Source organism: Lycium ferocissimum, chromosome 2 (assembly GCF_029784015.1).
Source record: "Lycium ferocissimum isolate CSIRO_LF1 chromosome 2, AGI_CSIRO_Lferr_CH_V1, whole genome shotgun sequence".
Lineage (NCBI taxonomy): Eukaryota > Viridiplantae > Streptophyta > Magnoliopsida > Solanales > Solanaceae > Lycium > Lycium ferocissimum.
This window is the reverse complement of record NC_081343.1, coordinates 68,899,242-68,921,122: the sequence shown is the minus strand read 5'-3', so window position 1 is coordinate 68,921,122 and position 21,881 is coordinate 68,899,242. Positions and strand designations below refer to the sequence as shown.

At 34.3% G+C, this 21,881-nt stretch overlaps 4 protein-coding genes across 4 annotated transcripts; all 4 read left to right on the top strand.

The window, feature by feature from the left end:
- Positions 1-1,206: 1,206 nt before the first annotated feature.
- On the top strand, positions 1,207-3,958 carry LOC132047116 (uncharacterized). Its single transcript, XM_059438020.1, has 5 exons — positions 1,207-1,477; positions 2,017-2,066; positions 2,724-2,847; positions 2,948-3,055; positions 3,160-3,958. Exons 1-5 carry the CDS (start codon positions 1,306-1,308, stop codon positions 3,774-3,776), a joined length of 1,071 nt encoding a protein of 356 aa, XP_059294003.1. The 5' UTR covers positions 1,207-1,305; the 3' UTR covers positions 3,777-3,958.
- Positions 3,959-7,867: 3,909 nt separating this feature from the next.
- Positions 7,868-10,569, top strand: LOC132047113 (uncharacterized). The gene is made up of 5 exons (XM_059438016.1): positions 7,868-8,143; positions 8,290-8,339; positions 9,379-9,502; positions 9,604-9,711; positions 9,794-10,569. The coding sequence occupies exons 1-5, from the start codon at positions 7,969-7,971 to the stop codon at positions 10,420-10,422; spliced, it is 1,086 nt and encodes a 361-aa protein (XP_059293999.1). The 5' UTR covers positions 7,868-7,968; the 3' UTR covers positions 10,423-10,569.
- Positions 10,570-11,157: 588 nt separating this feature from the next.
- On the top strand, positions 11,158-13,461 carry LOC132047114 (uncharacterized). Its single transcript, XM_059438018.1, has 5 exons — positions 11,158-11,684; positions 11,822-11,871; positions 12,055-12,178; positions 12,278-12,385; positions 12,457-13,461. The coding sequence occupies exons 1-5, from the start codon at positions 11,510-11,512 to the stop codon at positions 13,074-13,076; spliced, it is 1,077 nt and encodes a 358-aa protein (XP_059294001.1). The 5' UTR covers positions 11,158-11,509; the 3' UTR covers positions 13,077-13,461.
- Positions 13,462-15,248: 1,787 nt separating this feature from the next.
- LOC132047112 (uncharacterized) lies at positions 15,249-17,795 on the top strand. The gene is made up of 5 exons (XM_059438015.1): positions 15,249-15,634; positions 15,724-15,773; positions 16,480-16,603; positions 16,721-16,828; positions 17,077-17,795. Exons 1-5 carry the CDS (start codon positions 15,463-15,465, stop codon positions 17,697-17,699), a joined length of 1,077 nt encoding a protein of 358 aa, XP_059293998.1. The 5' UTR covers positions 15,249-15,462; the 3' UTR covers positions 17,700-17,795.
- The last annotated feature ends 4,086 nt before the right edge of the window (positions 17,796-21,881 follow it).

Genomic DNA, 21,881 nt, shown 5'->3' with positions numbered 1-21,881 from the left:
CTCGTATAATAGTAATCATGTCGGAAAGACGAAAACTTGCATGTTTTGGAAATTTGGAAGAAAATATGATGCGATTGATCCCTTACGGTATCCTTTTATATCAGTTCCAATATCTTTATAATATATACTATTTTCCAATATATCTCTGTCTATTTTTCTATATTTATGCCTCTTAATATATTTCCCAGTCTTAAGGAAGATGATGGGGTGCCCCTCCTAAGCTGGCAAACCAATTATCTTTTTTAAAGCATTTTTCTCCTTATTTTTCTGTTTATCTTTGAACACAAAGTGCTTGAGTATAACTCATCAATCCGCAATAAGTAATTGGTCATTAATATGGCCAAATAAAGGTCATCAGCATGGAGATATTGAAGTTAACCAAAAGTAATAACGAGATTAGAGTTTTGGGATTTCCTTAAATTAATAGGCAAATCCCGCGTTTTCATCAAATTCCATCCTGTTTTTAACATTTTTCTAACCATTCAAACAAATTCAAGAGAAAACACATTAAAGAAGGCAAGAAGCTGAGTTAAAATTATACAAAACATAGGGAAGAAGCAAAGTGCTAAGGGTACACACTCTCACTTCCTTTGTCATCATCAGACAGTCGTTTTAGACTATAGGTTATTTTTTACATTCACTTGTGTTCTACCTGAATCTCATCTTTTGCTCAATGTATAGCTTTTTAGATGAGGTGTTTGTTGCTTCCTTTTCTTAGTCATCATGGTACATTACATATTTTATCAAAATTAATTATCTAAGACTATTTCCATAGACCAAGAGAGATTTCGTGCTGCAAGTCAAACCTTCATGTCGACCATGACTTACTGATGGTGTAAGTTTTATCAAGTATCAATGACTTTTAACGTGCACGGTAGTATTTTTCTAAATTACTAATTTTAATTAAATATATTTATCTTTTAAATAACCTGATAATATAATGTCAGATAGACTTGAAAGAAAAATAGAATTGAAGAGATGGCAAATCATATGATTGATTTTAATGTCTCATATGCCAAATGGGCCAAGATTTTATTTAGAATGAACATCATTCCAACTTGGATGCCATTTTTTTATTTACAAGTCAACACAAACGGCTACTTCTGCATAAAACTATACATAAAACAACTTGACTCTGTCTAAATCCAAGACTGTACACACATCATCGTCAGCTGACAAGTCCTCGTTTGTGCACATGCACTTAACAAACTTTTCTATAATAAGACCAGTGGATAACCTATTGTATTCAAAGGCTTGAATAAGCTCTCATCAAGGCACACTCTCTGAAGTTCACTTGAGTTGACTATGTCTTCAAAGGTTAATATGTTGATCTGTTTTTTCATGCTTCATCTATGGACTGCTGCCAGTGTTACAGAGAACAAGATAGGAATTTATGAGATAAAGAAAGGAGATTTCTCTGTTAAGGTCACTAATTATGGTGCCAGAATCATCTCTGTTCTTCTTCCTGATAAGCATGGTATGTCTGTGTTTTACATAATCACTTCCCAGGCGAAACTCAAGATCTAAATTTGATGAGTTCTATTTTTATGGTTCTTAGTACTGAACCTATTGCATTTTTTTCAATGATGAGTTTAGAAATTAATACTCACTCCATTTTAATTTATGTGTCTTACTTTTCATTTTAGTTTGTTTAAAAAGATGTCAATTTCTATATTTAGTTACTCTTTAGTTGTAACATCTCACTTGACATGCTGAAGAATACGAGATTCAAAAGGCATTTTAGTACATTATACACATCATCTTTAGTTTATGACCAGAAGATCCAAAAGTCTCTTAATTTCTTACATGCGCTGCCCGGACAAACTAAGACACGTAATAAAATAGAGGGAGTATTTGTTAAAATTTCAGTGGGTTTCCAATTTCACACATATATGTTCATGTTCTGGTTGCTACTGCTATTGATCTTGTTTCAACCTTCTTGATGTGTATATGTGTAATGTTTTCTTCTGTTCCTTGAAGAAATCAGTCTTATAGTTTCTTGCTGATCCTTTACAGGAAAAGTAGGTGATGTTGTTCTTGGATATGATACCATCGAGGAATACAAGGTTAGTTCACTTTGTTCTATTTTAATGGATCTATTTGAATTTGCTCTTTTCCTTGCTTCTTTGAACTTTGGCCTAAACTAAATGAAGTTTACAGTGAAACAAGTTCAATAATTTAGTGTACTCTGTACTGCACAATAAAATATATGCTTATCCTAACTGGTTGGCACTATGAAAATTCACGTTTTGAAGCACTAAATGTGGTGGACCATCATGAACTATAGGGATATCAATGCTCTTCTGTGGCCTGCATTTTTTATGCCTCTTTTTATCATTTGAGCCTTTAAGTAGCTAAAATTACCTCATTTCTCCTATCCCTTATTTGTTTTTATTTGTGTGTTTGTATTTATTAACTGAACAATGCCCCATATTGATAAAAAGGAATCCAAAAGGGATTTATGAAGGTTTTTAGCTACTCCACTTATTGCATTGAAGTTTTAGGTTTGATAGATTATCTCACATGATATCCAAACCAACAGTTGACAAGCTCATTTTAACAGTTTGGACTTAATGATGCCATATTCTAAGTTAATAGTGGCATAAAGTATGTCAAATTTCGAAATTCTTTCCGAGTAATTAATGGATGCGAATATGGATTCAGCCTCTTGATGCTTTTCAAATCTTCATAGGCATAAGCAAATATGAAATAATTTTGTGCAGAATGATACAAGTTCTTTTGGAGCAATAGTTGGAAGAGTTGCTAACCGGATTAGTGGTGCTCAATTTACTTTGAATGGAACCCTTTATAGGCTTATCGCTAATGATGGCAAAAACACGCTGCATGGTATCGTCACTAAATTTTCTTTTATAATTGCTTTCTCTTCCAATATCACCACCATATACCCAAGTTTCCTTCCTCTTACGTAAAAACTTCAAATATCTAGGTGGCCCTAAAGGATTTAGCCATGTCGTTTGGAAGGTGAGCAAGTACGTGAAAGATGGTTCCCATCCTCACATTACTTTAACATACCACAGTGCTGATGGTGAAGAAGGTGAATATATCTGCTTGGTTATTCCACAAGACAATTAATGGCAGCAACTAATTTCATTTGAAGAACATAATGAATGCAACAAAATCCACTTTTTTCTTATGTAGGATTTCCTGGTGATCTTCTTGTCTCTGTTACCTATGCATTGAAAGATCCTTACAAGCTTAGGGTGGTAATGAAGGCAAAAGCTCTAAACAAGGCCACTCCAGTTAACTTGGCTCAACACACTTATTGGAACCTTGGTGGGCACAACAGTGGCGATATCTTGTCCAACGACATTCAAATCTTTGGATCACTCATCACTCTATTAGATCAACATCTCATTCCAACAGGCGAAATCGCCCCTGTCAAGAACACGCCCTATGATTTCCTCAAACCCCGTAAAGTTGGGAGCCAATTCAACAAACTCCAAAATGGATATGACATCTACTACGCACTAGAAAACACTGAAAAATTGAAGCCTATGGCAATAGTTCATGATAAAAAATCTGGAAGAGTGATGAATTTACAAGCATCTGCACCTGGTGTCCAATTCTACACTTCAAACACACTTCAAAAGAAGGGGAAAGGTGGATATGTGTATCAGCCTTATTCAGCCTTGTGTTTGGAGACTCAAGGTTATTCCGATGCTGTGAATCACCCAAATTTCCCATCAACAATTGTGACTCCGAAAAAGTCCTACTTTCACAAAATGTTGTATACGTTCTCAATCAAGAAATACTAGAATGCTATATGTTCTGTCGAGGTTATATGCTTTTTGTGACAAATAAAACATCTATCATTTGGACTCCATACAGTTTTGCTTGGCTGGAGTTTTCTAAAGAAATGTTTTCAAACATGTTTGGTGAGTGCTTTGTATGTGGACTCGCTGTTTTTGGAGTGATAATTTTGTTTCTAAAGAACAAATCAATTTTGTACCTCTATTGTTTCAAGTTAGGTTTCTGTTTGAGTTCTCCAATCACATTATCCATGAAAATAGTTAGCAGTTTCATAAATGGTATTTTACCAAAGACATGCTTTTGGCGTTGATCCTGTCCTACTCTTCTAAAAGTATCTATTGCACAATAAACAATTACTACTACTAAATATGTCCTAAGACATATTATAAAAGAATGAAATAGCACAGTTACTACATTCCAGAATGAATTAGGTTCATAAAGGTACAATCTGATAATCTCAGAGTTTATTCTGGACACAATATACAAATGCATTCATTACTGTATTTTAGAATCAAAATAGGGACTTATGAGATAAACAAAGGAGATTTCCCTTTTTAGGTCACTAATTATGGTGTGCCACAAAATCTCTATTCTTCTTCCTGATAAGTGATCAGCATGGTATGTCTGTCTTTTACCTTCTTGATGTGCAAATAAGTACTGTTTTCTGCATTTCCTGGAAGAAATAGTGCATTGTCAGTTGTACTCTCTGAAAAGATATAGTAATTCAAGAAAGGGAGAATCACGTGATTGATTTTAATATCTTCTACGCCAAATGGTCCAAGTCTTTATTATTTCTACAATAAGATCTTGCCAACTTTGGCGCCATTTTTGTAATTTCTGAGTCAACACAAACTGCTATTCCACTACTACATGTAACTATACATTAAATAATGGCCAAAATAAATACATGAGCACCCCTTAGAGTTATTATCAACTTTTATTTTCACACCTCTATTAAAAGTTTAAAACTTGTACACATTCCAAGCGTCTTTCAAAGTGTGACGTAGCATAATATCTATTTTGCACACTTTTACAGCGCGGGAAAGGTCTTCATTTTTCTTTCTCTTCTTTATGGTTGTGGACAGTAGCGGACCTCCCCTCTTAGGAGGTTGTCCACGAAACTTTTTTTTTTTTTTAATTTCCTTTTAAAATAATAATAATATATATATATATATATATATATATATATATATATATATATATTAAAAATAATTAGTTTCTAGATAAGTATATAAAGTGTGTCCCATGTCAGTCTCTACATATTTTTTAAAGTTGTACATACAATATTTACATATGTGGGTAATGAGTAACTAAAATCAAAAGGGTAAAGTTAGAGGTGAATCCAGGATTTCAAGAAGATAGGTTCACCATTAATTTTAATATAAGATATAAAATTTTAGAGCGACATCAACTTGGCGAGCAAACGTTAAAAGGCTGCTTAGAATTTCTTTTTATTTTAAAACAAAGGACAACAAAAGTGCATTTAGTCAGGTTTGATCCTGCAACATTAAGGGATTAAAAGCACTTAACCAGTGCTCCTATGGGTTCACGTGACCCATTTTTGATACACAAATTCACCCCTGGGTAAAGTGCAAGCTCAAATCGATGATCAATGAGTATTGAATGAGTTGATTATTTATCACAAAATTATTAGATATCATTTGGACCTGCAAAATTAAACAACTAAATTTAGCTATGGAGTAGATCCAAATATACTATAGTTGTAATGCAAAAGTGCCTTTTACTATAATATGAGTGAGATACATTTTAATTTTATTTTTAAAAAAACGAGCAACTTCAATTGATAATAGGGCATAATTGAAAACGAATTATTAATGATTTTGAATAAACAGGTATCCGGTGGAGTTAGTCGAGGTGAGCGCGAGTTAACCCGCGCACCACGGTTAATTAAAAAAATCTTGACTCAATTTGTAGCAAAATTGAGAAGTCTCAACTAAAACTTGAGACTTGCAAGATGTGTCCCATATTTATTGTGTATAATAAAAAGGGAAAAGGGTAAAAAATACTCCTCTACTTTGGAAAAAGGGCTAAAAATATTCTCTGAACTTATTTCGGATTAAAAATACCTCTCTCGTCTTCAAAGTTTTCAAATATATTCCTGTCTTAACGGAAATTATCCGCCAAAATAACCCGAAATCATTTTTTTAACCAGCTCCATCATTTAAACCCGACCCAACTAAATAATAACCAATAAGATCCCCTTATTCCCCCAATTTCGTCAAACTTCATACCTACGTATTGGGAGAATAAGGGGATCTTATGGGTTATTATTTAGTCATTTTTTAAATGACGTAAGGTGTATAAAAAATAATTTCGGGTTATTTTGGTGGATAATTTCCGACAAGGTAGGGGTATATTTGAAAACTTTAAGTCGTTTGGTACGTAGACAAAATTATCCCAGGATTATAATCCTGGGACTAATTTATCCCATCTCTTGGGACTAATTTATCCCATCTAGGAGATGGGATAAAATAATCTCAGGATTAATGGGATAAGATGGGATATTCCATCTTTAAGTTTGGGATGCACTTTATACTTTGTTTGGTACAAGGTATTATATCTATTCCGGGATAAATTTATACCTTCTACCACACATGGTACAAAATTAATCCCACAGTTAGTACTGTGATATCCCAGCTAATACCGTGTACCAAATGACCCCTACTAAATCGGTCATTTGGTAGGAGGATAAGTTATCCGATGTAGATGAGATTGGGTGGGATAAGATGGGATTACTAATCCCACCGTTTATGTGGGATAACTTATCCCACCTTTTATCCCATGTAGAGTGGATTGGATGAGATACCAAAAAGGTTATCCCACCAACCAAACATAGGAATTAATTCTAATCCCATTGGATGAATAATCCAGCTCATCCTATCCCTCCTACCAAACGACCCCTAAGGACGGAAGGGTATTTTTGACCCAAAATAAATTCAGAGGATATTTGTAGCCCTTTTTCCAAAATAGAGGAGTATTTTTGAGCCTTTTCCCTAATTAAAATAACAAACAAGCTAGCATATGATGAATAATTATTGTTAAATTATATTGTAAGTATTACATTTACATGTTATTCCGGAATGTACAAGCAACTATAATAGTTGGCAGTAAGCAAAAATTGAATTTGTAAAACACGAAACAAAATAATTTAATTACCTGTACATGACTACTTGCTGAAAGAGAAGATCAATAAAAGGTCTTCATGGAAAGGAAATTTTTTAGCAGAAAGAATAAAAGGATAACAATGATTTGATTCTACTTTTATAAAGTATAACATAGAATATTAAAAGACTATACATGAATATAGAATTTTAACGGTGGAATATGAAAGGGAGATATTTTAAAATTTTAAAACGCTTTGCACAACAACTGCCTACCATAATGAATGGAAGATGAAATAATTGTTTCCACTTATCTGGTTTTTCATTGGAGCTTTAATTATTCATTAGTGGAAGAAAATTTTGTGAAAGGTAAAATGGTCCATTAATTTATAATGGGCATTTCATAATTCAACTTTAGATTTAAAACCTTCCCTCTTTTAATATAATATGATGTTTGAGATTATATATTAGGGTGATTTTTCACAAATGTTTTGAAGATGAAATTCAAGTTTGAAAGTGATTTTTGACCATTTTTTCACGTGAAAAATTATCTTTATTCACAAAAAATTAATATTTTTCAAGTTAAATGCAGGTTTAAACATAACTTCAATTTTTAATTATATTTTTTCCAGTTATCTTCATTTTTTTTCTTCAAATTATCAAAATTTTTAAGTCCAAATGCCTGCTTAATCTTTCTCCGGCTATTTCCATCACCTACTCCTCATTTTTAGACCTGGTGTGCAAGATGGGGAAGAAAGCCCAATCTTTTTCCTGCTCGGTTAAAGTGTCAAACTGAAAATTGGTGGTAATTTTAAAATGTATTTGGCCTCAAATGATTGGAACGGCCAGCTAACCTATTGTCTGTCAACTTAACGACCAACACTCATCATTGTTTATATTTTACGTGAGTTATTATCCCATATATCCACGCAGCTGACAAGTTCTGATTTGTGCACGTGTAGTTATAAAACTTTTTCATAATAAGGCCAATGATATTTTGAGGAGTGCACGTATTTTAAGGCTGAAGAAGCTGTTACTAGGACACTGTCAAGTCTCAAAACCACTAGAGTTCACTATGCCTTCCAAGATTATAAGTCTGTTGAGCTGTTTGTTCATTCTTCAACTGTGGGCTGCCACCAGTGTTACAGGGCAAAATATAGGAATTTATGAGATAAAGAAAGGAGATTTCTCTGTTAAGGTCACCAATTATGGTGCCAGAATTATCTCTGTTTTTCTTCCTGATAAGAACGGTATGTGTGTCTTTTACCTAATCAATCTCATATTTTGGGAAACATATTCCAATTTTACATATGTTACTGTTTCAATTTTCTTGATGTGTACTGTTTCCTGTGAGTTCTTGAAGAAATCAGTCTTATCTTGTCTTGCTCCTTTCCAGGAAAAATAGATGATGTTGCTCTGGGATATGACACCATTGAGGAATACAAGGTCAGTTTGTTCTATTTTAGTGATCTATCTGAATTTGCTCTTTTCTAGAAACTTTTTAGTTCATTTTCTCATTAAGGTAAAGATTAGAGAAAGCGAGTAACATATCTCTTGCCTTCCCTTTCTTGGATTTGCCTTCTATTTTGTCACATTACACTGTGGTTCTCTGGAAGTCAATAGCAATTGTGCCATGCCAAAATTCATAGCCAATTATGAACCAAATCAATTGTGTGATTAACAATTTCTTTATTTGACACTTTCTAATTGTAGCTCTTTCCTAACAAACATCGTGTCTCTAGTCCATAGTATCTAACTTAAAACCTTCCATCTTATGCACTAATGTGAAGTCTAAAGGAAATTTAGACTAGCAAAAAGTTCTCTACCCTTTTGGAGTTATACATTCTATGATTCTTTATTGTCTCTGCATTTAATGAACTCTCCTTAAGCTTGAACATCAATTTAGGTAATTAAAAAACCTCTTCTGGCTTCTTTTCTTCAGTGAAAAATTGGGCCTAAATAAATTTCCGACGAAACAAATTCAACAGTCATAGTAATAGTACAGAAATATGATTCCGTTTCTACGTCGTTTTAGCGTACTGCACACTAAAATATATGCTTACCTGAGCTGTTGCCACTATGAAAATTCACGTTTAGAAGCATCTAATGCTCCTCTTCCGTGTTGTGATGCTTTATGGCTCATATTTCTTATTTGTTCTTATTTGTGTGTTTGTTTCTATTTAATTTAATAATGTCCCCTTTCAGGATACATTGATGAAAGTGATTTATGAAGGTTTTCGGCTACGACATATATTGCACTAAGGTCTTAGATTAGATAGTTAGGTTATTTGACATTGGTATGAAATCAACTTTTGATAAGCTCGTTTTATCACCTCGTTGTGCTGTCAAGTCTATATTAAAGTCCATGTGATAAAGAGTTTTGAACTTAATTATGTTCCATTTTAAGTTCAAGCTCTCTATGGAATGAGTCATTTGATACGTCGAAATCTTCATACGGATTAAATTGGAAAGAAATTTTGTGCAGAATGATGCAAATTCTTTTGGAGCCCTACTTGGAAGGGTTGCCAACCGGATTGGTGGAGCTCAATTTACTTTGAATGGAACCCTTTATAAGCTTTCCGCCAATGATGGTGCAAACACGCTGCACGGTATCCTCACTGCAATTTTCTTTTACCTTTGCTTTCTCTTCCACTTTCACCTCCATATACACAAACTTCCTTCCTCTTAACATAAAACTTCAAGAATATAGGTGGATTTAAAGGATTTAGCAAAGTTGTTTGGAATGTTATCAAGTATGAGAAAGAAGGTTTCTATCCTCACATTACTTTAACCTACCACAGTGCTGATGGCGAAGAAGGTGCGTAGTTATTCCACAAGACTATTACAGTAATTAAATGGAATATTATGAATTGAGTAAAATCCATTGTTTTCTTTTGTAGGATTTCCTGGCGATCTTCTTGTCTCAGTTACCTATGCATTGAAAGATCCTTACAAGCTTAGTGTGGTAATGAAGGCAAAAGCTCTGAACAAGGCCACTCCAGTTAACTTGGCTCAACACACTTATTGGAACCTTGGTGGACACAACAGTGGCGATATCTTGTCCAGCGTTGTTCAAATCTTTGCATCACACATCACTCCAGTAGACAAGAACCTCATTCCTACAGGCGAAATTTCTCCCGTCAAGAACACGCCCTATGATTTTCTTAAGCCCCGTAAAGTTGGGAGCCAGATCAACAAACTTCAAAATGGATATGACATCAACTATGCACTCGACAGCACTGAAAAAATGAAGCCCGTGGCAATAGTTCATGAAGAAAAGTCAGGAAGAGTGATGGACGTACAAGCAACCGCACCTGGTGTGCAATTCTACACTGCAAACTCCCTTAATCAGAAAGGGAAAGGTGGATATGTGTATCAACCTCATTCAGCCTTATGTTTTGAGACTCAAGGGTTCCCGGATGCTGTGAATCACCCAAATTTCCCTTCAACAATTGTGACTCCAGGAAAGGCCTATGTTCACAAAATGTTGTATACATTCTCAATCATGAAATACTGGAATTCTTATTAGTTTTTTTGCATCAGCGCTTGTGTCTTTTGTATCTTCTGCATAGATTGATACTTCTGTCAAGGTTATATGTTCTATATGATAAATAAAACACCTGACAGTGAGGACACTTGTGTTCTGAGGGAGTTCCCACAGAACTGTTTTCAGACATTTTTAGTGACTGTTCAAATGTGGAGTGGACAGTTTTGTTTCTTTTCCTTTATGGAACTCCAAGGACTATAACACGTAAAGTTCAGTGATGGGTTGCTTCTTGACACATTTCATGCTGCATTTGAAGAAGTAGAAACTGAAGTCTAATTTCGTTAAAGACTCCAGTGTGTGAAATTAACATATTCTAATGAGGTTGAAGGGCCAAAATTGGAAGCTAAATTTAGGGGTACTTAAAAAGTTGAATTCAGGAAATGGAGGATATGTGATCGAGTTTAATATATCTTTTAAGCCAAAAAATTCTCCAAGTCTTAATTATTTCCGGAATAAGAATCACGCCAACATGGCTGTCATTTTTTTTTAATTCAAAAGTCAGCATAAACAGCTACTTGCTCATGTAACCATACATAAAATAATAGGAAAGGCTAACTTGAGTATCTCAATTTCATTGCTGCACACTCACCATTGTCAATTTTTAATGGAGTTATCCCATTTCCAGGCAGATCATTTGGCGGACCAGTTCCCTTTTGTTCACATGCTGATAATAATCTAATCCCATAATAGTGCCAGATGAATTGGAGGAGTGCATAATTTCAAGCTAAGTCTGAAGAAGCTGTCACTAATGTTGAAGTTGCTTCAGTTAGTACTGCATTTTTTTTTTAATCATAATACGTTGCTTAGTTTTATGATTAATCTACTTTTTTGAATTTTAAACTTATATTAGATTTTTTTAGTTGTTAAGATATTTTAGGTTTTTTTTTTGAATATTTGGTATGCAGATTTTCTGCAGATTATGTTTCAAGTTGGCTATTTAAAGCCCTGCTTAATAAAATTTTCGAGAGACATTATAAATTATTCTTCTAATCTTTTTTGGAGCACCATCTTTTAAAAAACCAACAATCAAGAAGCTCTTTCTAAAGTCTAAAAACTACTGGAATTGACTATGTCTTCAAAAGTTATTAGTCTGTTGATCTGTTTGTTCACTCTTCATATGTTGGCTGCTGGCACTGTTACAGGCTGCAAGATAGGGATCTATGAGTTAACGAAGGGAGACTTCTCTGTTAAGATCACAAATTATGGTGCCAGAATCATCTCTGTTTTTCTTCCTGATAAGAATGGTATATCTGTCTTTTACCTAATCAATCCCATATTTTGGAATCTTATTCCTAGTTTACATATGCTTTGTTTCACTTTTCGTGATTTGTTTTGCGAGTTCTTGAAGAAATCGGTCTTATCTTGTCTTGCTCCTTTCCAGGAAAAATAAATGATGTTGTTCTTGGATATGACAACATCAAGGAATACATGGTTAGTTCACTCTCTTCATTGTATTTAATAGATGATGTTGCTCTTAGGCCACTACCTATTCCTTCAGAGTTTTTGGATTGGATACTCAAGATTTTTCCACAATTCATTAGTTCAATATGGAAGTCATTTGATACTGTTCAAATCTTGGAATGGATAAACAAGCACGGAATTTATTTTGTGCAGAATGAAACACGTTATTTCGGAGCCCTACTTGGAAGGGTTGTTAACCGGATTGGTGGTGCTCAATTTACTTTGAATGGAACCGTTTACAAACTTGTCCCTAATGAAGGCAATAACACAATTCATGGTACCCTCATTACATTTCCTTTGCTTTCTCTTCCACTTCTACCCAAAGTTCCTTTCTTTTTTTTTTCCCTCCGATGTAACTAAAACTTCGAAAATACAGGTGGCCCTAAAGGATTTAGCTTTGTTGTTTGGAAGGTGAGCGAGTACGTGCAAGATGGTCCATGTCCTTACATAACTCTAACCTACCACAGCGCTGATGGTGAAGAAGGTAAATCTTAGAGTCCTTTTGAAGAAAGCTATGAATTGAATCATGTCCATTAATTGCTTTCTGATGTGTAGGCTTTCCTGGTGATGTTCTTGTCTCTGTTACCTATGCACTGAAAGATCCTTACAAACTTAGTGTGGAATTTAAGGCAAAATCAGTGAACAAGGCCTCTCCTATTAATTTGTCTCACCACCCTTACTGGAACCTCGGTGGTCACAACAGTGGCGACGTCTTGTCCCAAGTTGTTCAAATATTTGCATCACACATCACCCCAGTAGATGAACAGCTCATCCCCACAGGCGAAATCACCCCTATCAAGAACACGCCTTATGACTTTCTAAAACCTCGTAAGGTGGGGAGCAGGATTGATAAAGTCCAAATTGGATATGACAGAAACTATGTACTCGACAGTAACGAAAAAATGAAGCATGTGGCGATAGTTCATGATGAGAAATCAGGAAGAGTGATGGATATACGAGCGACAGCGCCTTGTGTGCATTTCTACACTGCAAATTGGATCATTGATGTAAAAGGGAAAGGTGGATATGTGTATCAGCCTCATTCAGCATTATCTTTGGAGACTCAAGGGTACCCTGACGCTGTGAATCACCCAAATTTCGCATCAACAATTGTGAATCCGGGAAAGACTTACGCCCACTCTGCATTGTATACTTTCTCCATCAAGAAATACTAGCAGACTTGGTTTGTGTCTTTTGTATCATCTTAATATCGTCTACTTAAGTTGACTTTTGTATCAAGGTTATATGTTCCGTGACAAATAAAACTCCGACATTCAGGATACAATTGAATTGGTAAGGTTGACTTACCTGTTTGCAAGGCGTGCCAATGAGACAGCTACAACCTCTTTTTTGTCACTCTACAAAAGTGTGCCTTATCCCACAGGAGAATTAACTACAAATATTGAAACCTTAATGTGTCCTCCCGTTATGAACTCATTGGTGTAAGGGTGTGTTTCTTATGAACTCATGTTCCGTTGGTTAAAATTTTGAAAAATATTTTCTTTAAGAAAATAAATTCTTTAAAAATGAAGAAAATGACTTCACTAATGGAAGTATGGAAAACAAATTTCACAAGCGGCACCACATGAATTGTCTCCTCCCAACCCTTGATCCACTTCATCTTCACACCCTTACCTCCACCCCCACCCCCACCCCCACCTATCCCCATCCACCTCACCCCACGCCATCCCTCTAGTATTTCTCTATGTTATATACAAATGCTTTTAGGATAATAGTTTTCGCTAACGTACCAAACACAAGAAAACAAATAAAAAACTCGCTTTTTTTTCCTAAAAAACACAATATACATATCACACTTATAATTGAGCTCATATCGGGGACGGTAATTCATTCCCAAATAGTTAAAGTATGTTATCTCTCTCGGAATTTATGCGAAGTGGTAGAGAGTAGGAAGGTCAAAACACATTTGACTATGAATTTGGGTAGATATTTTTGAAATATTTTAAAATAAAATTTACAAATTTGAAAATTACACCAAAAGTAATACAAGGCAACATAGCCAATTTAAAATTTATCTAAAAAAGTTTGAAAAATTATAGTCAAAGAAAAATCTCTTCAACTTCCTAAATATATATTAACACCTTCACATAAACGAAATGAAAAAGCATATAAATGTTTTAAGCAATGTAAGTCCATAAAAGAGCGGAAGTGTCATGAAGGTCCTTACAACATTTTTTTGCGCGGATTGCCCTTCAAAGGCATTGGTCTTTAATTTTTGCTTTTTGCGTTCTTCGCCTAAAAATTCATGGTTTCGGGTTTGAACTCCGTTCAGTCAAAAATTTTAAAAAAATTCGCAAGATAAAGCTTTGGATTCAAACTCTACTTAGGCAAACTCTATGTTGTAAGGTAGCAAACTCTGCCTTAAGATAGAATTTTGCCTGCCTTAAGGTAGAGTTTTTCAAACAAATTCTATCTTGCGATTTTTTTTAAAATTTTTTTGACTGGATGAAGGTTCGAACCCGGAACCCATGAGTTTTTAAGTGAAGGACAAACCTTAAAAGACCAGGAATTTGCAATTTGAGGGACAAAAATTAATGAGTACCCTCGAATAAGGACAATCATGCAAATTGCGCTTCTTACATATATAGAAGATGCTTCTGCTGTAAGTTCCTCAGAACCGGATCGGAAAACCCTGAACGCAACTCAAGGACTACATTTTATGAGGTACGCACGATTTTTTTCCAATTCGGTTGAAGTACCAAAATTAAAAGCTAAATTTACGATCTCGAGGTCTTTAATCATCAGGACAATTCAAGAAATGGCAAAACATGTGGTTGGGTTTAATAAAGGAATCTCTACCTAAATAGTAGCTGGTTGAATTTAATACTTATTTTGCTAGACGTAGATATTTTAATTTAGGCGATTGAGTGTGCATATATTTAAATTAATTCTACTTTAACAATATCTTGGGAGAATCACGCAAACGCGGGTGCCATTTTTATATTTACGAGTGAACACAAACATAGTACATTGTTTAATTTTTCGAGACCTTATACTTTAATTTATCACTCAAACATAAATTATTTAATAATTTTATGCAATTTTTTTTTTTAAATTATACTGGATGTCCGTACTCAAAAACTACTCCTTTCATCTCATTTTAATTTTGACTTTAGTTTTTTTCACGTCATTTAAGAAAAATAATAAATAAAAGGTACTTTACTAAAGTTATCTTTATGTGTTAGATTCTTTTTCAGAATAGAATAATGTTAAAAGGAACTGCTTTTTTAATAAGAATATAATAAAAAACAATTGTCAATTTTAGAATCCTAGAGTAGCACCTAACAATGGGACCAGGGAGTAGTACATAAATGGGAGGCGGGCAGGCGGCTAACGTGACTCGGTCAATTTCAAGACTTTTATTTTTGTCAATTTTCTATTGACATATGCCATTTTCAGGCCGATTTTCTGGGAGACAAGTTTCCTTTTGTTCACATGCAATTAATAATCTAATACCCACAATAAATGTCAGATGAACTGGAGGAGTGCATAAATTCAATTAAGACACTCTAAAAGTCTAAAAGAACACAGGAGTTGACTATGTCTTCAAAGATTAATTTGCTCATCTGTTTCTTCATTTTTCATCTGTTGGCTGCCACTAGTGTTTCAGGGAGCAAGATAGGGATATATGAGTTAAAGAAGGGAGATTTCTCTGTTAAGCTCACAAATTATGGTGCCAGAATTATCTCTGTATTTCTTCCTGATAAGAATGGTATGTACTATGTCTTTGACCTTCTTGATGTGTAAATGTGTACTGTGTTCTGCTAGAAATTAGTCTTATTTTCTCTTGTTTCTTTCCAGGTAAAGTAGATGATATTGTTCTGGGCTATGACACCATTAAGGAATACTTGGTTAGTTCACTTTATTTTGTTCATTGTATTTAAATGCGTCTATTCCAATTTGCCCTTTTCTAAGAACTTTCTTTGATTGCCTTCTATTTTATTACATTTCATTCTGGTTCTGAGTCTCATAAGTCAATAAGCACCGGTTCCTTGATTCATGGCCGGCTCAAGAACAAAATGCAATTAAAGCCTTCGCTTTAGGCACCAAAAAATTTCAATTTTATGTTGATTTTTAATTTTTGGGATTTAGTTGAGGTTTTTCAAATGAGTGGGTAAATTGTGGTAATTCTATTCTCGTCAATTAGTATATTTACCACCATTTTCAATTTTGATTTGTCCTCTTTTGTTTGCATTCATTTCTTTTTCCGGAATTTGTCCACTATATCAGATTTTCTCTTTGTCCCCATTTGAGTGATATGTAGCTTCGAAATTAAAATCCTTTGTCTAATAGATGTCAGAATTTTATGAAATAAGTTTAAGGCCTCTTATAGAGATTTAGTTTTAAGTCACCAAATCCTTTAGCCGCCCCTGCTCGAATTGTACCATGTCAAAATCCACAGTCATTTGACACTGTAATTGTAGTTCTTTCCTAACAAACACTGCATCCCTAGCCTATAATATCTCAGCTAAAGCTCCCATCTTTTTGATTGGTGTGAAGTACATTGAAGGAATGTAAGCCTGGTTTGTTTTCACTTATGAAAGAAATTTGGTGCAGAATGATACAAGTTATTTTGGAGCCTTAGTTGGAAGGGTCGCTAACCGGATTGGTGGTGCTCAATTTACTCTGAATGGAACCCATTATAAGCTTGTCCCCAATGAAGGCAAAAACATGTTGCATGGTACTCCTCACTACATTTCCTTTTACCTTTGCTTTCCCTTCTACTTTTACCTTCATTTACCTAAATTTCCTTTCTGTACGGTCTACGCTTGATGTAATTATAACTTTAAAAATATAGGTGGCCCGAAAGGATTTAGTAAAGTTGTCTGGAAGGTGAGCAAGTACGTGAAAGATGGTCCCTGTCCTTACATAACTCTAACCTACTTCAGTCCCGACGGTGATCAAGGTAAGTCTTGGTATTCCATACAGGACAATTACTTCTTTCGTTTCAATTTACGTAGTTGGATTAAACACGAAACTCAAGAATGAAAGGCATTTGAAACTCGTGGTATTTAAACATGTCCAAAGATTTTCGTCACTTTCTTTTTGAACGAACTAATGACAAAATAACATTGCGTAAAATAGAATGGAGGAAGTAATTTCTTTTTGAAGAACACTAACAAATTGAATAAACTCCATTGCTTTCTTATGTAGGATTTCCTGGTGCTGTTCTTGCCTCTGTTACCTATGCATTAAAAGACCCTTACAAACTTAGTGTGGTATTTAAGGCAAAAGCTCTGAACAAGGCTACTCCAATTAACCTGTCTCACCACCCTTACTGGAACATTGGTGGACACAACAGTGGCGATATTTTGTCCAACGTTATTGAAATCTTTGGATCACACATCACCCTAGTTGATAAAGAGCTCATTCCCACAGGGAAAATTGCCCCCGTCAAAAACACGCCTTACGACTTCCTTAAACCCCGTAAGGTGGGGAGCAGGATCGATAAGCTCCAAAACGGATATGACATCAACTATGTACTCGATGACACTGAGAAAATGAATCGTGTGGGGACAGTTTATGATAAGAAGTCTGGAAGAGTGATGGATGTAAAAGCATCTGCACCTGGTGTTCAATTCTACACTTCAAATTGGGGTAATAGAACTGTAAAAGGGAAAGGTGGATTTGTGTATCAGAGTCATGCAGCATTAGCTTTGGAAACTCTAGTGTTCCCTGACGCTGTGAATCACCCAAATTTCCCATCGACAATTGTGAACCCAGGAGCGAGATACGTCCACAAAGTGTTGTATACATTCTCCATAAAGAAATACTAGACTGCTTATATTTATTTATTTCCACTATCGCTTCTATTTTTTGTATTATCTTCTGCATAATTTGACATTTCTGTCAAGGTTGTATGTTCTTTGTGATAAATAAAACACCCGACATTTAGACTAAAAAATAGATAGTATTTGCTTTTCTAGAACAAATTCAAATTTGTGACTCTGTCAAGTTAAAAGGCTATGTTGAGATTTCTAATCTTGTTTATTACTACTACTTAAAAATAATGCGCAGTTTCATAAGTGATTGTTACCAAACATATGCTTTTGACATTGATCCTGTCCTACTCTTCTAAACATTACAATAATGAAAAAGCGCGATTAGAAACAAAAGGCTAGTATTCGCATTTCTTTCCAAAATGAATTAGGTTCATAAAGGTACAAGCACAACTGACTAATCTTCGAGTTTATCCTAGACACACGAGCATTTACTGTTTTTGTCTCGACCTATTTTGCCTAAGTCGTGCGGGCACTTACCTTTCCACCTCTAAAGCGAACCCTCAATCCAACAATGAATAAATACATAAGCAACGGAATAGAGTAAATACGTAAGTCTCACGATATATAGATATATATATATAAATAGTAGAAAAGTGCGGAATGATGATAAACACCCTCCAGGGTCTAGTCCGAATAACACAAGAGCATCTAAAGGGAGATAATACAATCTGGAATACTAATACATAAAGTGTCTATGTCTCTTAATAGAATAGGACATAATGATAGAAAGTTTTCAAGGCAGCGGACGGCCATGCTCACCTTGGAAACTCGAGAATAGAGCTGAAGCGACGATTAGCCACGCGTCACGGAAGTGGATCTGACCTGATACTCTGCATTCATAAAAGAATGCAAAGAAGTGCGAGTTAGTACAAACAACAAGATCGGTAGGGCATCAGCCGACTAAGCATAGCTAACACAATTCAGATAATAAAGCAGATAAGCAAATACACCAGCAAGTATAAGATAATACAATCGATTCCAATTATCCGTCATCACCTATGTAAAGCATCTAATCCCAAATGTGCCAAGTCTGAATATATCCAATCCAATCCAACATCACAATGTTATATCCTATTTTAACCGGAGTCAAAATGGTTTACAACATTCCGGTAATTCCGGGGTTAATTAAAGTAAAGGAGTCGCCATCTAATTATTTATGGTGAATTAGGGCACCTAAAGTTTATTAAAGTAATTGTCTAAAGTTACTCCGTTTTAAAGTCTACAAAACCAAAAGATTCTAGGTAAGGGTTCAATTAATCTAAAGCGAAGATATTAAGCATCCTTTAAGATCCATTAACAATGGTGAATCGATCGGACTTATGTTAATTAAAAGGCCTTGTAAAGTATAAGTAATAATGTATAAAATAATTGGTTAATTATAAAACAAGAGGGAATTAGTATTTAAAAGTGAAAAGTGGTGACTAACTTTATATATAAATCCAATTGACATTATAAAAAAAATGTGATGTTGAGCTAAAACACTTTTACATATGAATTCAAGGATTAAGAGTAAAAAAAACAAGGTAATCAATATTTTAAAATCTGGTTTTGTATAGAAATTAAGTTCCTCGTTGAAAGAACCATTAAAGTCGTCCAACATGCCATTTTCTAAATAAACCAAGGCTCCAAAATTTGACTTGAATAAACTCAAAGATCTGCTCATCCTTTAACTTATTAAAGTCTTGAAAACATAAACTCAATAATGATTTAAAAGATAGGATTTTTTTTGGGGGGGGGGGGGGGGGGGGGGGGAAGAAAGGTAGCTGAACGTTGTAAAATACTAAATGGTTTATTATAGAGGCAATACCTATATTATCCCTATGAAGTTAAATCATTAACTAGATGCTCACCACAAGTAAAGACCACAAGTAAAGAGTCAAACAAGCAATAAATGTGTTCTTATATGAACTACAACAGTTAAAGGCACACAGCAAAGTTAGTATCTACAACATGAATTGTAAAGGAAGATGGGGTTTTTCAACAATATCTCCATGGTCTCTAGGACATATCCCATGGTAGATTACCGGTATGGGTAAATTGCTGAGGATAACTTCATGTGCGGCGTCGTTGAGTCTCAAAACAAGACTCTTCAGCTCCGATGTTCATGCGAAAAGAAAAAGAGTAGACACGAGTTAGAGAGGAACATATGCTTCTTAGCCAATATTAAAAACAGAGAAGAAATTCACAACTTTAAAAGAAATACTTGTAAATATCATGATAACTAGAACCATAAAAAATCCAACTCATGCTAATAGAAAGGTTCTTAAGTAGTTCTCTAATTAGAAGATAAATACTTCATTCTCTGTTCAAGTGAGACCCTAAAATAAGTTTTTCCCAAGTGACAAATAAAGTAAAGAGTAAACAAAGTTTGCATTTTTTGAGATAGCGTAAGAGACAGATTATAACATCAGGCATTATTCAAAATGAGCGTCAAAGTCAATTGCATATAATCCAAAGTCATGTTTCTAATACAACTTGTCAATATCCAGATTTGCATATCCAACTATAGTGATGTTTAAATATATTCCAAACAATTTAACTGAACGTACATGCAGGACCTCTAACTTTGAAATAAAAGAAAATTCAGGTCATATACTCTTATCACATACTTAACCACAAAAATAAGTATCCTACATCATTCAAAAAAAAAAAAAAAAAAAAAAAACACAATTAAAATCACAGGCCAAACAACATCCGGGATTCAGAGAAAGATTCCTAAAAGAATAGCTCTAAAGTCTCATTTGACACCAACCAAAACATAAACATAACTTATTTATATTTTTTGATTCAGCTAGGGAAAGAATACTCTAAACACGATTATAGTATTTCAAACATGGTCATTTTTGACATAAGCAATTTATACTGATCTTAAAATAGGTTCGAACATATCACGATAGTAACAAATGTCTATTACTACATGATTTCTGAACGCATCATTATTGAATAGAAGAGATTAAATAGAAAGGGAAGAATATTACCTCTTGTGGGTGCAGTGAATAGAGGCTTTGTGGTCTCAGATCTACTCTCCTTTGAACAAAGTCGAAACGGACAACGATTGAGGATAATAAAATACTAAAGTTTCTTTTAGAAATAGTAGAAAAGTAACAATAGCTTAAATGAGAGAGTTTTTCATAGTCCCCCCCCCCCCCCCCCCCCGCTTCGGCTGAAGCATTAGCAAGGTATTTATAGGAGAAAGTTAGGGTTTTCAGATCTGAAATTTTGAGCACAAAAAAGAGAGTCACGGGTGTAGAGCCATTTGAAATTAAAAATCCAATCTCTGAAAAGTATTGATTTTGCTGAGATTTATGAAGAAAGGCTGTGTCATCTTTTGAATTCTCCTTTTGACTGAATCTTGTAGTTGAAAGAAGAGAGAGAGAGAGAGAGGGTAATATCATTTCTTGCACAAGAATAGCAAGGCAAACTCTATTTTATGAATGAAGGAATTTGGATTTTGGCTGAAGATGGAGAAATGACGTAGTGAAGGCATGGAGAGAGAAAATTAAAGAGAGGGTAAACCTAGTTTGACTCTTGAAAGATTGGGCTACCCTTATCAGAATTGGCCCTCAGTCCGAGTGCGTTTGAAGAATAATTTTGGGCTTCGTTTGGGTCGTAAAACCTGGGCATTTTGGCCTATTTTAGGATTTAAACCTCTTTTCCTTGTATTTCTTTGAGCTTCTTTATATTAACAAAATACTATATATATATATATATATATATATATATATATGTCTGTGTGTGATAATAATAATAATTTTGCAATTAGCATTACATGATAATCTTATTATTAGTGGATAGCATATAAGTAATGTAATAATATAGTAAAAATATTATCCAGGTTATATCTTATGATTAATTCGTAATTAGTAAGTAGCGATGTACTATATTAATAAATAACAATACTTTAATAATAATAATAATAATAATAATAATAATAATAATAATAATAATAATAATAATAATAATAATAATAATAATAATAATAATAGTGATTGTAAAAATAAGATAATTAGTTTATTAATAAATATTAGAAGCTCAAGAAAAAGAATTGGAATAAAGGAGGGACAAAATTGGGTGTCAACACACAATACAACACCAAACATCTCAATCAAGTCATAATGCAATGCAATGCAATAATGGTATGAATGCAATGCAATAATGGTATGAATGCAATGCAAT